At 45.1% G+C, this 12,865-nt stretch overlaps 1 protein-coding gene across 6 annotated transcripts in view; it reads right to left on the bottom strand.

Annotated features, from left to right (window-relative positions):
* LOC100550826 (phospholipid-transporting ATPase FetA-like) overlaps positions 1 to 12,865 on the bottom strand; it is a 75,871-nt gene that overhangs the window by 40,277 nt on the left and 22,729 nt on the right. For all 6 annotated transcript variants that reach the window (XM_085212740.1, XM_085212737.1, XM_031557188.2 and 3 more), the window contains one exon: positions 9,459 to 9,517. In XM_085212740.1, the coding sequence (XP_085068866.1) occupies positions 9,459 to 9,517 (59 nt within the window). The remainder of the gene's footprint in view (positions 1 to 9,458; positions 9,518 to 12,865) is intronic.

Genomic DNA, 12,865 nt, shown 5'->3' with positions numbered 1-12,865 from the left:
CAGCAGCCTCTCAGCAACTTGGAGCAGTGGCTTGTTTCTATTCCACAGAGACCACTTGAACAAAGTGTTGTGCAAACAGCCACTAATGAAGAAGTCACCATTTCACTCAATCATCTGCTGCTTTGTTCCCTATTTCCAGTTTCCTCTTCTAATTGCACACAGCTCCTCCAGCCAGAAACAATGGCTGGTCCCGTATCTGCCTTCTTCAACCCAGAGAAGACCCATGCTTGGTATTACAGAAGTGGGTACCTTCTTCCCTGCAGATCAGAGCACTCCGGTTTAACTGCTCCCACCATGGCTCAACCCATTGTACTGAGCCCACACCTAGGGCTGTCCCAAATCTACAGAGGTTTTTAGCTCTGTCCATGCTTCGTAGCACTGTTTGGAGATACTCAGCACCTCAGAGGCCAGAGCAGCATCTCATTGTGCCTCTCAGCAGCAAGGTAGCAGCAGCTGCTATGCTATTTAGTATTTTCCTGCCAGATTGGACAGTACTGAAGATCTCACCACATGCAGGGCTGTGGTAGCAACGTGACAGCCCAGCTACATATGTGGTAACCATGAGCAACATGGGTTGAGTTTCCAGCATCAACCCAGAGGTTTGCTGTTTTCAAGCCTAACACTATTGGAGTATCCACAGTCCAAGGTATGGATGGTTCTTCAAAACACAAGGTCCAAAGACACAGCAAAGTGTGAAGGGACACACTGTGCACAGCCAAGAGTCTGGACACCAAGGAGAAAAAGAGCTATGCCCAGCTAAGCAGTCAAGCATGACACATTAAGTTCTTCCCTGGCTTGAAGAGAATCTTGATGTGTATTTTTCCTAGCACTTTGGGGAAATGGCAGTCACTTTACTCCCTCTGCTACTGAGCTGTACTGGATTTCCCTTTTACATGAGGTTTATTAAGCATTCATGCAGGGTTAGCAGTGTAAGCATGTATGCCATCTGTTGCCAGCACATCTAAAGTTTCTTTCAGAGAAACTCTCCACACAAAAAAAGCCTATTAACCCCCTACAAGGAAACCTAAAGTGCAGAAGAAAACAGATACTGCAAGGTGCACCTTCATCCAGTGGTAGGTTTGCTGATTCAGTAGAAGAGCAAGTATAGTATTATAATCACCTTTACAGATTGCTAAACTAGTGGGTGCATAGGAGCTACTACATATGAACCAGAGACCATTTCCAATCCATGCATTAATCCAGGACATCTACCTCTAAATCAACTCACAGCAGCATGTTTCCACCGTTAAATCAATTATGAACTTCACTGTGAGGTGTGCGAGGGGGAATCTATCTGATCTTAGGCAGCTGCAGGATTTCTGGCTATGTTCCAGAAAGTACACAAAGTACAGCAACATTCTTCAGCATTAACTTTATGTTTTATCCTTTCGTACAAGCCAATGATCAAGCCTCAAAAAGACCAGAGATGGAAATGTCCTTCATAGAAGAGCTCAAGGGATGGGCTCAAGAGATGAGTACTAGCCATCCTCATATAAAATAATATTGCCTGCCTCTTGGCATCAAGTAGTCATCTACAGGTGTGGTTAATTCTGCCTATAACCTAAATATCTTGACACTTCCTTAAATTTGGATCATGTCAGAATTCCTCTGCAGATGAGACGTGCTGCAAACAGGCTCCATAAAATGGGCACTGCTAAAACAAGACAAAATGGAACAGCAGCATCCTATGCATACAACAGATTCAGAGAATTAAATGACTTGCTTGACAAGTTTGTGTCCACCAGAAAGCGTCTGGCATATTTCTAAACAAAATCTGGATCTAAAGACATCCAACAAACTAAAGAAAAATATCACCGCCACTTAAAAAAGAGAAGACAGCATCTGCGGGAAGAAGTCTGTACAGGGGACTTGACCCTCGTGCGTCACCAGATCTCACAGGGTCACATACAACATGGGAAAAACTGCTCTGTAAACACTCACACAAAGTTTAAAGGACTTTGCCTACAAAAATCTCAGAGGTGGATAGGAAAAGAATGGGAGCGGTTTATTTCAATTCCTGCCTTCTATTTCTGTCCATTAATTACGTCAGGAAAACCACTGAATGAACCAGACATTCATTGTGTTTCCTATCGCCATTAGGCATATTAAAACACCCAGAACTAACAATTTCCACATGCTCGACTACTGGGATCTGAGCATCCATGTTTGTCACCACAGTAGCTGAAGACAGAGGTATTGTTTGTTATGTGCTGGTTTGGGAACACTGGCACACTATATGGCTCAGGAGGAAGACAGGTAGTGTCAGAATGGAGCTTCTCATTGTTCGGAAATCTAGAATTAAACCCAAACATCAGAAGAACAGAATTCCCCATAATCACTGTGAAGACTCTGGATGAGAGGTGTTGCCTCAAGCTGCTCCAGGAGAAGTTCAGAATGGATATTAGGAAATATTCTCAGAAAGAGCAGCCTGGCATTGGCACAGGCTGCCCAAGGAGCTGGGGGAGCCACCATCTCTGGAGGTGTCCAAGGATCGTGGAGCTGTCACACTGAGGGATGTGGGCAGTGGGCAGGTGGAGGTAGGTTGGCAGATGGACTGGATGATCTGAGTGGTCTCCAATCTAAACGATTCCATGATTTTACGATTTCTAATTGAACAACTAAATTGTACATGGTTCTCAGGGGCCAAGAAAATAGAAATATTGAATGATGAAAATAAGTTATGCAAAACCTCAGCCTTTCCACCTGGAATCTCTGCATTCCCATTTCAAGGAGAAAGCTGAAGTTCTGTGTGTGGGATCATTATCGTATTACCCTGAAATATTCCTGCACTGCATACTTTGACACCTTGGGCTCTCGGTTGGCTACAGGGAAGCCTTCATTGGGCACTGCTCTAGACCTTGTTCTAGTCCATGATGCCTGATACCATGCAACCAGAGCTGTTTCACACCCTGACTCTGGGATGGGCACTGCATACTCATGCAGTGTGTTAAGCAGTCTATGCACAGTCAACGTTTTATGAGCAATGCCTCAAGAGCATTATCCTCACCTGGCCCATGCCCTACCTTTAGAGAGGGCAACTCACATGTGGGACAAGTGACGGAGAGGAAAAGCTTCTGAGCAGTAACAACAAAGAGATCTTTCATTCCTCCTTCTACGGAATTACAGAAGTCAAATATTCACAAAAAGCCTTTCTGTGGGCCAAGAACCAAATCCTTGGTTCTGCCCCTCCATGTGCCTACATCCGAGAGGACTCTGCACAGTTAGCCAGCCCCAGGCTCTCCAGATGCAAAGCTTGACACGAGAGCCTGTGGGCGAGAGATGAGTCTCATCTGCTCTTTTCAGGGGCTTGATCACACCTCCTGAAGGTGTGACTCCACCGAAATGCTGTCCCTAAGAATAGAGCTCATAGCACCGTGTTTCACACGTCCAGATCTGGCAGATGAGCTGTTGCTTCGGGGGTGTTTTCAGAAGCCTGCCTCTGACGTCAGGGCACGGGCAGACGCTCAGCAGATGGCTCCTGCCTTTGTTCGCAGAACAAACATGTTACCTCCACACCATGAAAGCCAGTGGAAACAGGAGATACTACTGCTTTTGTAGTCATATTACAGGGGTTAAAGGCGGACTGCCAGCAAAGGCAGGGTATGGCATTGTCCACCTGAATTTATACCCCTAGCTCAGTCATATATTGTTTTCCAGCAACTGTATAAACTTGCCCAAAACAAATCTTGTAGAAAACTTGGCTGTCTTACGGTGAGGTGTAGCACAGAGTACAGTGCAGAGAAGCAGCTGAGAAGCAGGAGCGGCCTTCCCACATGATCTGATAAAGCCTTGTGAGGAGATGGCAGGATGAAATTCAGTGGCATTCTGTTCACCTGCAGGAGTGCATTTTGGAAGCATACACATACCATGTGCAAAAATGTGACCATTGCACTGTTAACGTGCTCAAGGACATATTTGATAAACTCGTGAAACAGGGCATGTGGTGCCACTGATGCTCTGCTTTCATAGAGAAGACAGGATAGCCACATGAGCTCTGTTTTAGCCTACCAAGTTCACTGCCTCTTTCCCAACAGTGGGCAGCAGCCCCAGCTCAACAGGAGACTGAGAAAGGGCTTTAGTAAGTCAATGGGCATCACCAGGTGCCTGTAAGGACCTCATACAGAAGTAAAAGGACTACCCACAGAAATGAAAGGCTGGCCAAATACCAGAAACAGAAAGACTTATATTCAACCCACATTTTAGTTTTGTTTCTTTTCTTTGTAACAACTTCAAGAATTTATTACCTATACAGCCCCCTTGCTTCCCTCTGCCTCATGCAACTAATAATATACTGACTTCCAGGATCGAGTCACACATTCAGTATTCCAGGAAAATCTCTAGGAACATACACTCAGCGAGCTCTGTTTCCCTTCCTTCTGCCTGCAGACATCCCATTGCATGACAGAGCTGTTACTCACAGTACCACTGCTGTGGCAAGCACCCTTATCACAGTAATGCAGAGGTGTGCAGAGGTGACACAGTCTGTCAATGGGCCTCAGACCCACAGTATGGTCTTGCTAGCCCTCTCCAATTCATCTGCTGCTTCTGGCTGGGTTCCCTAAATGGATCTTGGACCTAGATCTTCACTTCACCTTGACCTAGACTGTCTCCATGCAGCAGGATTCCACTTTTGTCAGTGAGGACACATTAACCTGCATTGGAGGACCTCCAGGTCCCAGCTGGTCCTTTCCCATGGGGCTGCACCCTGGCTGGAGCTGCTCCCTGGCAGTGCAGATCAATGAATCTGTAGATGGATCCAGCTTGCACCTTACTAATGGCAAAAAGAGTAGTGCAGGATGCTGCTATTGTTCCTCCTTCAGGAACTGCTCAGACCACTTTTGCATATCAATCACCAGAGTACACTCCCTTCAGCCTCAGGCATGACAAACGGGCAAACACTGGCAGGTTTGGGATGTGATCAAAAGGTAGCCTACCAGGTCACACAGTGACAACATCCCTGAGGATAACCCTCTGGGCATCCTCAAATATTAGCACAGAAGCACTGGAGATGGATCAGAATCTGAGCCCTATGCCCCCGTTCCTTGCTCTTCCAAATTCCAAAGGTATTTGGCTGCTCCTCCAGCCCCAGGCAATGTGCACTGGCCATAGGAGGTTATATTCCTCCTCCTTATTTCACTGGAGAATTCATTAGGTGACCAGGGAAAACAAAAAGAGCACAAGCAGCCCCTTCGCTGCTGGCCCTGTGGAAAGGATGCTGACTTGACCCTAGATTCTGATCCAAGATGAAATCTGTCATTGACTCATGGGTCCTGCATTTCCTCTCCTATTGTCTGAAAGCCAATTTCAAAGTTGTTTTCACAACCCTCCATGACGTCCTAGTGCAGCTGTGCTGAATTCCAACGTGAAAGCGAAGAAATAAAAGGGAATGGGAATCTAAGCAAACGTTGAATACCCTCAGAAGAGATTCTCCTTTCCACAGAGTCCATGGACAGAAAGATTCAGGGATGTCCCACGCTGGTAGGTCCCCATTGCAGAGGTGCAGGGGATACAGTAGCCAAACTGCATCACAGAAATCATAACAAAGCCCCTTAAACCTTGATGGAACACTTCTGGCATCTTGCTTTTCACTTCATTTCAGCCTTCAACAAGGCAAACCTCTTGCAGAAGTCAGGAAGGATCTGCCTACCGGAGGTGTGAATAAATACAGGACTAAGAGTTAACTTTTTGTATTTACAGACCTATATGGGGTCCATTTCTGTGCTGCAGTAAGTGTCTTTGCATGTCACCCCTTCCTGCTTCGTTTCTGACTCATTCCTAACTAATTTTGTGAGCTGGTGGGTAGTATGTACCTTCATACTCAGCCCTTCCAGTTAACTGCACAACACTTTATACTGAAGGTTGGTTTATTTTCCTAAGCTACCGTATTCCTGCTGTGCAGCATAAAGCCAAGGGCGTCTGGGGCTGCACCACTCTGACAGCACTGGTTTCAGCTTCACACTGACCCAAATAAACCCTGACCTACCCAGAGCCATCACTAGAAGATGTTGCCCCTAATCACAGCAAATCAGGTTGGACACTGGGAAAAACTTCTCCAAAAGAGCAGTGATGCACTGGTACAGGCTGCCCAGGGAGGTGGTGGTGTCACTGTACCTGGAGGAGTCCAAGAACCGTGGAGGTATGGCACTGAGGGACGTGGAGGGGATGGGTTGGCGGTTGGACTGGATGATCTTAGAGGATTTTTCCAACCTTAATGTTTCTGTGATACTATGAATAATCATCAGCAGACACCTAGGAAGCACCATCAGATCAGAGATATTTCCCTTGACCCCATCTCAGCCAAGACTCTCCTCTCAGATGGATCAGTGAGACCACCCCTATTTCCAACTGACTGCAGGACACATTTCACTGCACTTGGCCTGTGGGGACAGACCTTCAGTTCCTCCTCTGAAACTGCCCCTCTGCCTCCATGGTAAGGTGATTTCTACCAGTGCAATGCCTACCCCCTTCTCTACCCCTTCAGTTCAGCCTTCTGCCCATCCCTGTGGTGCTCAGATAAGGGGCTCTGCAGATGGAGTGATGTCTCTGAGACACACTGCTTTTTGTCTCTTAGAAAGTTTTCTGCTGAGCCCCAGAAGCAAATCTGTCCTCTGGATTCTCCTGCAAATCAAAGTGTGATGGATCTGGACATGCCCCTGCACGAATTGGCAAGCATCATTTTCTGTGGTGAAGCATTATGTTCCTGCAAAGCTGGTTTGAGAGTTTTCAAGAATTGCTTCATATCCAGCAATTGCCAGAGCTGATGTCACCCTCCACACACACAAAGGATTTTTCAGGTTTTTTTTCCCTCCCCATTTCTTCCTTCACAGATATCCTGTAGACTTTGTACCGCAAAGGGAAGATAACTACAAATGGCTCAGGGCCAGAACACTCACCCGACTGTACATGCCCATTTCCCTGTTCTCACCAGCAGCTCTGTCCCTTTCATCCATGCCTACACAAAAGAACTCTCTTTTTAGTGAAAGGCTGAAACCTGCACTCCAGCTGTGACACACAGCGTGGCTGCAGTAATAAAGCAAAACACTACGCCTCTGTTTGCATTTCCCTTTCTTCTCACTGGTCTTTCTCAGCAGCTGCCTCACCCTGGAGAAACATTTACTGCCTCACCTAGCTTTCTTACAGGAACCTGTTCTATAGGTTTTATGGATAACGTGGCTTTAAGTTACCAAGAAAATAAACTTTATCCCTGTGGCTTTCATTGTACAGAATGCTTTCTAGGTCTCGTTACATTGCTGTTTCCTTCTTGTTTCTGCCCAGGGTCTTCATTCATAGAGTGTAGTTTCATACGCACTGAGGTCCAGAGTCTGGATTGTCTTGATTCTGCTGGACCACATCCTAGTGCTCAGCAGTGTATCTCCACAGCACTCACAGAAATACTAATATGAGGAAGGGACCCAGATTTAACCTTTCAAATGGAGTGAAAGACTGGTAGAGTATCGTGCATATGCCAGTGCATTGGGAGACTCTTTCCCTTTTTAGCATTTCCAGAAGTACCCAGCAATTTACAGGATGGGACCAACTTACGAGCAAGTTTAGTCACTTTCATAAAACATGGAAATGTAGCTTTATAAATGGATCTTTCATCAGGATTCACTGGAAATAAGCAGCCAAGGACATGGTGTTCAACCCTATACAGCAATGAGTGCTTGCATTGCTGCTTGAAGTATTTTAGTACCTCACCACCCACTCACCTACTCAAGATTTGTCTTTTTCTGGACAGTTTTCTAGAATTTCTAATTCTCAGTCTATCTACACTGGGCTCCAGAAATCATTAGCCATAGGTGACTAAATTGAGGGGTACGATTACTGAAACTCTTCGCCAAGATTTAACAGCTGACCCTCTCGCTGCCTGCACTTTCACACCCAATCAATAGACTCTTATGGAAACCCTCCAAAGCTCTCACAGCACTCTCCTTGATTTTGGTTATTTGCAGATCCTTGGCTACATAAGAAATAAGCTGGGAGGCAGTGACACGTGGTTATCTTTGTGAGTGCTTTGTGAGCTTTTCAGAAAACAGACTCAGTGCCAGGAGAGTTGTTTGTTCTCTCTGTTCTGACATCACTGTACACCTCCCTCCTACCTCCCTGTCCCACTGCCTCTCATAGTCCACGTTGCAATCAACCAATGAAAGATCTTAAACACACTCATAGCAGCAATGCTCACCACAGAACTCTAATAGTAGGCTCTATGCATCTCAAACCACCAGACTTGATATAGCATTTGCATAGTCTTTTATACATATTATCTGCAATGCATTTCATGTTCAGTGCTCACGCAGTGAGCCTTAGCAAGGCTCTAACCTGTGTAAGCTCTGTGTAATGAAAGATGACCACTGATTACCAGTTCATGGTGCCAACAGATCAGCTACATTAAAATCTTCAGTCAGAGCTAATGGCAAGTCTAAGTTTCTATCTTATAACAAATCACAATATACTGAAATGTTGAGGTTTTCCAGTTATGAAAGGACCAAGAAAATACTGACAACGTGCCTAAACAAACAAAGCATGATTCAAATGAGCTCCTGAGTAAAATGAAAGATGAATTTCATTGCTGCAATTCAGATACGCAGAAGACAAAAATTCACAAAATTCACTGCAGTATCCATTGGCAGCTGTACATAACTTTGAATAAATACATCTTTGGGATTGCCCAGCCAGGAGATGACCCTGCAGCCAAGCAATATGACTCTACCAGCTGATCTAAACCTCCTCTGCACGCAGGGAATACAAACTGTCCCCATCTTTGGGAATCGAGCTGCCCAGGGGGCTGCCTAGCAGAGCTGAGTGATGGGCAGCATGTCTCATGGTGCTTCTTGGAGTCACAGACTTCATGGCACAATCCGAGGCCAGCAAGGCTGTGAAGAAAATGGAAAAAAAAGCTGGCAGGAAGCCATGAAGGCCAGATTCAAAACTTTCCTGCCAGAGACGATTTCACTGCCAGAGCTGAGGAACTGACACATTTCCTTTCATGTTTTACTTTAAATGGAGCCATGTTTCCAACAGAAATTTCCCCCCCAGGTTCCCTTACTGAAAGACCTTGGGGGCCTGATCCTGCAAACATGTGGCTCTCAAAAAAATTTCTGGAAATATATAAGGTCACTTATGTGCTTTTCTAGCATTAGGTTTCCTTTGACCACCATTTGCAGGGCTGAGCTGCATGGGTGACTCAGTAGTGAACCATCCCTCTGACGTGTTCTCTGGCACATCTGTCCTCCTGTTTCACCACAGAGCACAGAAACAAGCCTTGCCCAAGTCTTTCTGGGAAGCCCACAGAATTAATTCCCTAGATTTATTTTCTGCGGAGTCATATATACAGTTCACCCATGCCTTGCCCTCGTAACAGTAAACTGAAGATGAGTCCTTGTGTTGTGTGGGCATGAAATACATGCAATAGCATCTGTGGCTACAACTGCAACAAACAACATTTTCTGGGTACTTACAGCATATTCAAACTGTAGGTTAAAATTTCGGTTGTTTGCTTGAAGGTGTCTCTCTTCCTCTGCAAAGAAGAAGAATCACATCAGACGTGCTTGAAGGTAGGCAGAATCAATACAAGCATGAATGAAGCATCAGAAAGAGCAGGTGTAGCTGCTAGCAGGTGATGTCACCTGGAATCTGTGCTGTGTTCTAAATGTCCCATGTTAGGGAATTGGAGAGACTGCCATTACTGACAGAACAATTTGTGTGCACAGGTTGTTCGCCTTCTCCTGGCAGGAATCAACGTTTAGCTGGAGCTGTTCACTATCCCTGTTCTGCTCCATATCTTGCCCTTGATATTTTTGAAGCTGTTTCTATGGGCCTATGTTAGTGCCATTCTTCTACTACAAATGCACATTCTAGCATCACCCCCCAATTGGACATCACTACTGCATCTATCCTGAAATCAAAAACCACTGGACAGGATTTCAAGAGGTCACCAAATCTCCTCTTTATCTGAAGAGATGGTCGTGCCTGTCACTCTCAATGAAAGTTCTAGAAAGCTTCTGTGACAGCTGTTTTTCCAATTGCCTATTCCAGGACTGCATTGTCCTTCCCACGGGGAAGGTTTTTTCCCATTATCTAATGTAAGACTTATTACTTCAGTTTAAACAAAGTGTATCTTCTCCTGGGATGATCAAAGGCGTTCCTCTGCTTCCTGTCACTTCCTTGTGCTGCTGGCCAAGGACACAGAGCCCAGATGAGTTCATGATGCAGTGAAGGCTGCTCAGCCTTGCTGCAGTTTATCCTTGGAAAGAAAACACAATTCTTATCTTTAGTCAGTTCTTACAGTTTGATCTGTCCTGAGTGGCACCATTCTTACTGCTTTCCAGAGGGCTTTGCAGCTAGTTAACCTCATTCTGGAAGCACAGAACTCAAAATGAGCCTTAGTTTGCAGCCACAGCCTTACCACAGCAGAGCAGATCAGAAGGGAACCCTACCTGCCTTTCTGACAATTAGTGTTTTAAATGGAAAACCACCTGGAAGCTATTCAAAAGAATATCCTTTTGCACCATCACTTGGTGCACTTTTGCACTTGGTAGACAGTGTGCCAGAATATGACCCATTGGGGCTGATCCCTTCTGGCACAGCTGATGCCTCATCCGGCAACACAGACCCTTCATTTATCCTCACTGAAATGCATCCAAACTTCTTCAGACTTTTCCTCCAGTTACTCAACTCTTCTCCTATCTTTCAGTGTGTTGTAACCTCCTGCCAGGAGCAGATTTACTGACTGTGCTCTTCAGAGTGCTAGCCAACCAGGAAAATAAAATACTGAATACCAGATCCAGGATATATCCACGATGACTCCTGAGTTTGATTATCAGTCATTGATAACTATTTTCAGTGTATTATTTTCTCAAAAATGTTGGCAGTTGGCCTACACTGTTTTTATCTCAAGCATGTATCTCCAGCCTACTTGTATAAATGCTAGAGATGACAGCCAAGACACATTACATCTATCTAAGGTTTCTTTGTTAGCCCTCTGGCTACCACTAACACAGAATTAATTTGTGTTGGATGTAGAATTTCTGGACTGCTGGCTGTTAATCATCTCTTCCACTACACACTTCCAGCCACTTTGAAGTGGTTTGTTTGACTGTTTCAACCTTCACCCAAGAAGTGAAGCGTACATATCTATAATTGCTCAGCTTTTCTTCTTCTCCTTTTTCAAGGTAGGGCCTTTTTGCATTGTTCTGAACCATACCTGCCTGTGCTCCAGAGTGTGTCCAAGGCAGCAGGCTCCAGGCTACCCTCTGCCTCACTAATCTGCCCCCTTCCTTCTTTATTCCAGCCCCAAACATCTCCCCTTCTCCTCAGCTGGCAGCAACTAATGTGTGAGGTGCTTAACTAAGGAAAAAACATACATCAGATTTCTCAGCATGATTTCCTCAACTTTTTCCACTAGGCAGCAGACATAAAATGTCTTTGATCTTCCTCTTACTAGTAGGGTTACTGAACCCCAGAGAACCCAGCTTCTGCAGAGCAACTTTTATTACCTTTTACATCCTCACTAGCTCTTTTTCACTTTATGCAGCAGTTTGTGCTGCATAAAACAACGCTCTGTACACCTCCTAGAAGCATCTTTCCTATGTCTGAGGTGACACTTTCTTCATTCACCCTTCTGAGCCTCTCTGAATCATCACAGCTTATACTCCTGACCTTAATATCAATTATTTAAGGAAATCATAGCTCTGCTTAATTCTCCTTTCCAAATTTCCTTCTCCCGAGTTAATAATTCTTCATATTTACCAAGGTTTCATTCTTGAATTCCATTTTAAACACTTTGATGTTGCAATTTTTTTCCCAAGTGTCAGCGGTTTACAGGCTGATCCGGCCCGGTTCTGTGACTAGCAGGGCAGGGGGATCCGCGGATCCGCGCCTCCGGAAAGGGGAAACAGGGGACCCCACATTAATTGAAAACAGTGGCAACGATCTGAGGTGAAACAAACTAATTTACTAAACATAGTATCAGCAAAATATAATGAGAGACAGAGAGTGTCTGAAAGGTGGATAGGCCTCACCACAATGCTGAGGTGAGAAGTGCAGTCCAGTTGGGACGATGAAGAAAAGCAGACGGAGAAGAGCAGGTGAAGAAGAGCAGGCGAAGAAGAGAACATCAGGTGACCTTGCCGGGAGTTCTATCTCCTCGCTGACCGCAAAGCCCCCTGGGAAATGTAGTTCTTCTTCTCCTCCGGACAGGCACCCGGAACTTGAGCATCAGCAGTCAAACCCCCAGTGCATTACATGATGTTATGAAGTGGAGTACTGATAACCAAAAATCATGAAACCATGACACCAAGCAACAATGGTGCTGTCACCATTCCCATTTACACTACCTCCCGCTCTCAGCTACCCAGCCAGTTCCTCCCTGTTGAAGGCAACCACTTCTGGAACAGATTCCTCTCCATCTCCAAAAACTATCTACATCTGCACCAACAGATTGTGCCTGCTCAGCCCAAAAGCAGAATAATATATGGTTCACCCCTCTGCTCGTTCCCAATTCTGCATCTGCAGAAACAGGATTCTTTATTTAACACCATGCCCTATCGTCCAGAAAACTACATTAATTTCCACTGAAGTCTGCTCTTTTTGGTGCACTATGCCTATGTTCTTTACCCTTGCATATCATTACTCAGAGATATGCAATTTGTTTATCCTTCTCTTCTCCGCATTGGATCTCAGAGAACATGAACATACAAGGAAAACATCTCACTCCCTGCCACCTCTGTTATTCTTCCAGAATGAGCTTTATTCTTTTCTATTAATATTTCAGCCTCATGAATTCCAACATGTGTCTATTATACCTATTAATGATGCATTAAGACATCTAGTTCTTCCTGTTTATTCAGTCTTGCATTAGCAAGTG

Source organism: Meleagris gallopavo, chromosome Z (assembly GCF_905368555.1).
Source record: "Meleagris gallopavo chromosome Z, MGAL_WU_HG_1.1, whole genome shotgun sequence".
Classification (NCBI taxonomy): domain Eukaryota; kingdom Metazoa; phylum Chordata; class Aves; order Galliformes; family Phasianidae; genus Meleagris; species Meleagris gallopavo.
Note: the sequence above shows the minus strand (reverse complement) of the source record. Positions and strands in the feature narration are given on the sequence as shown.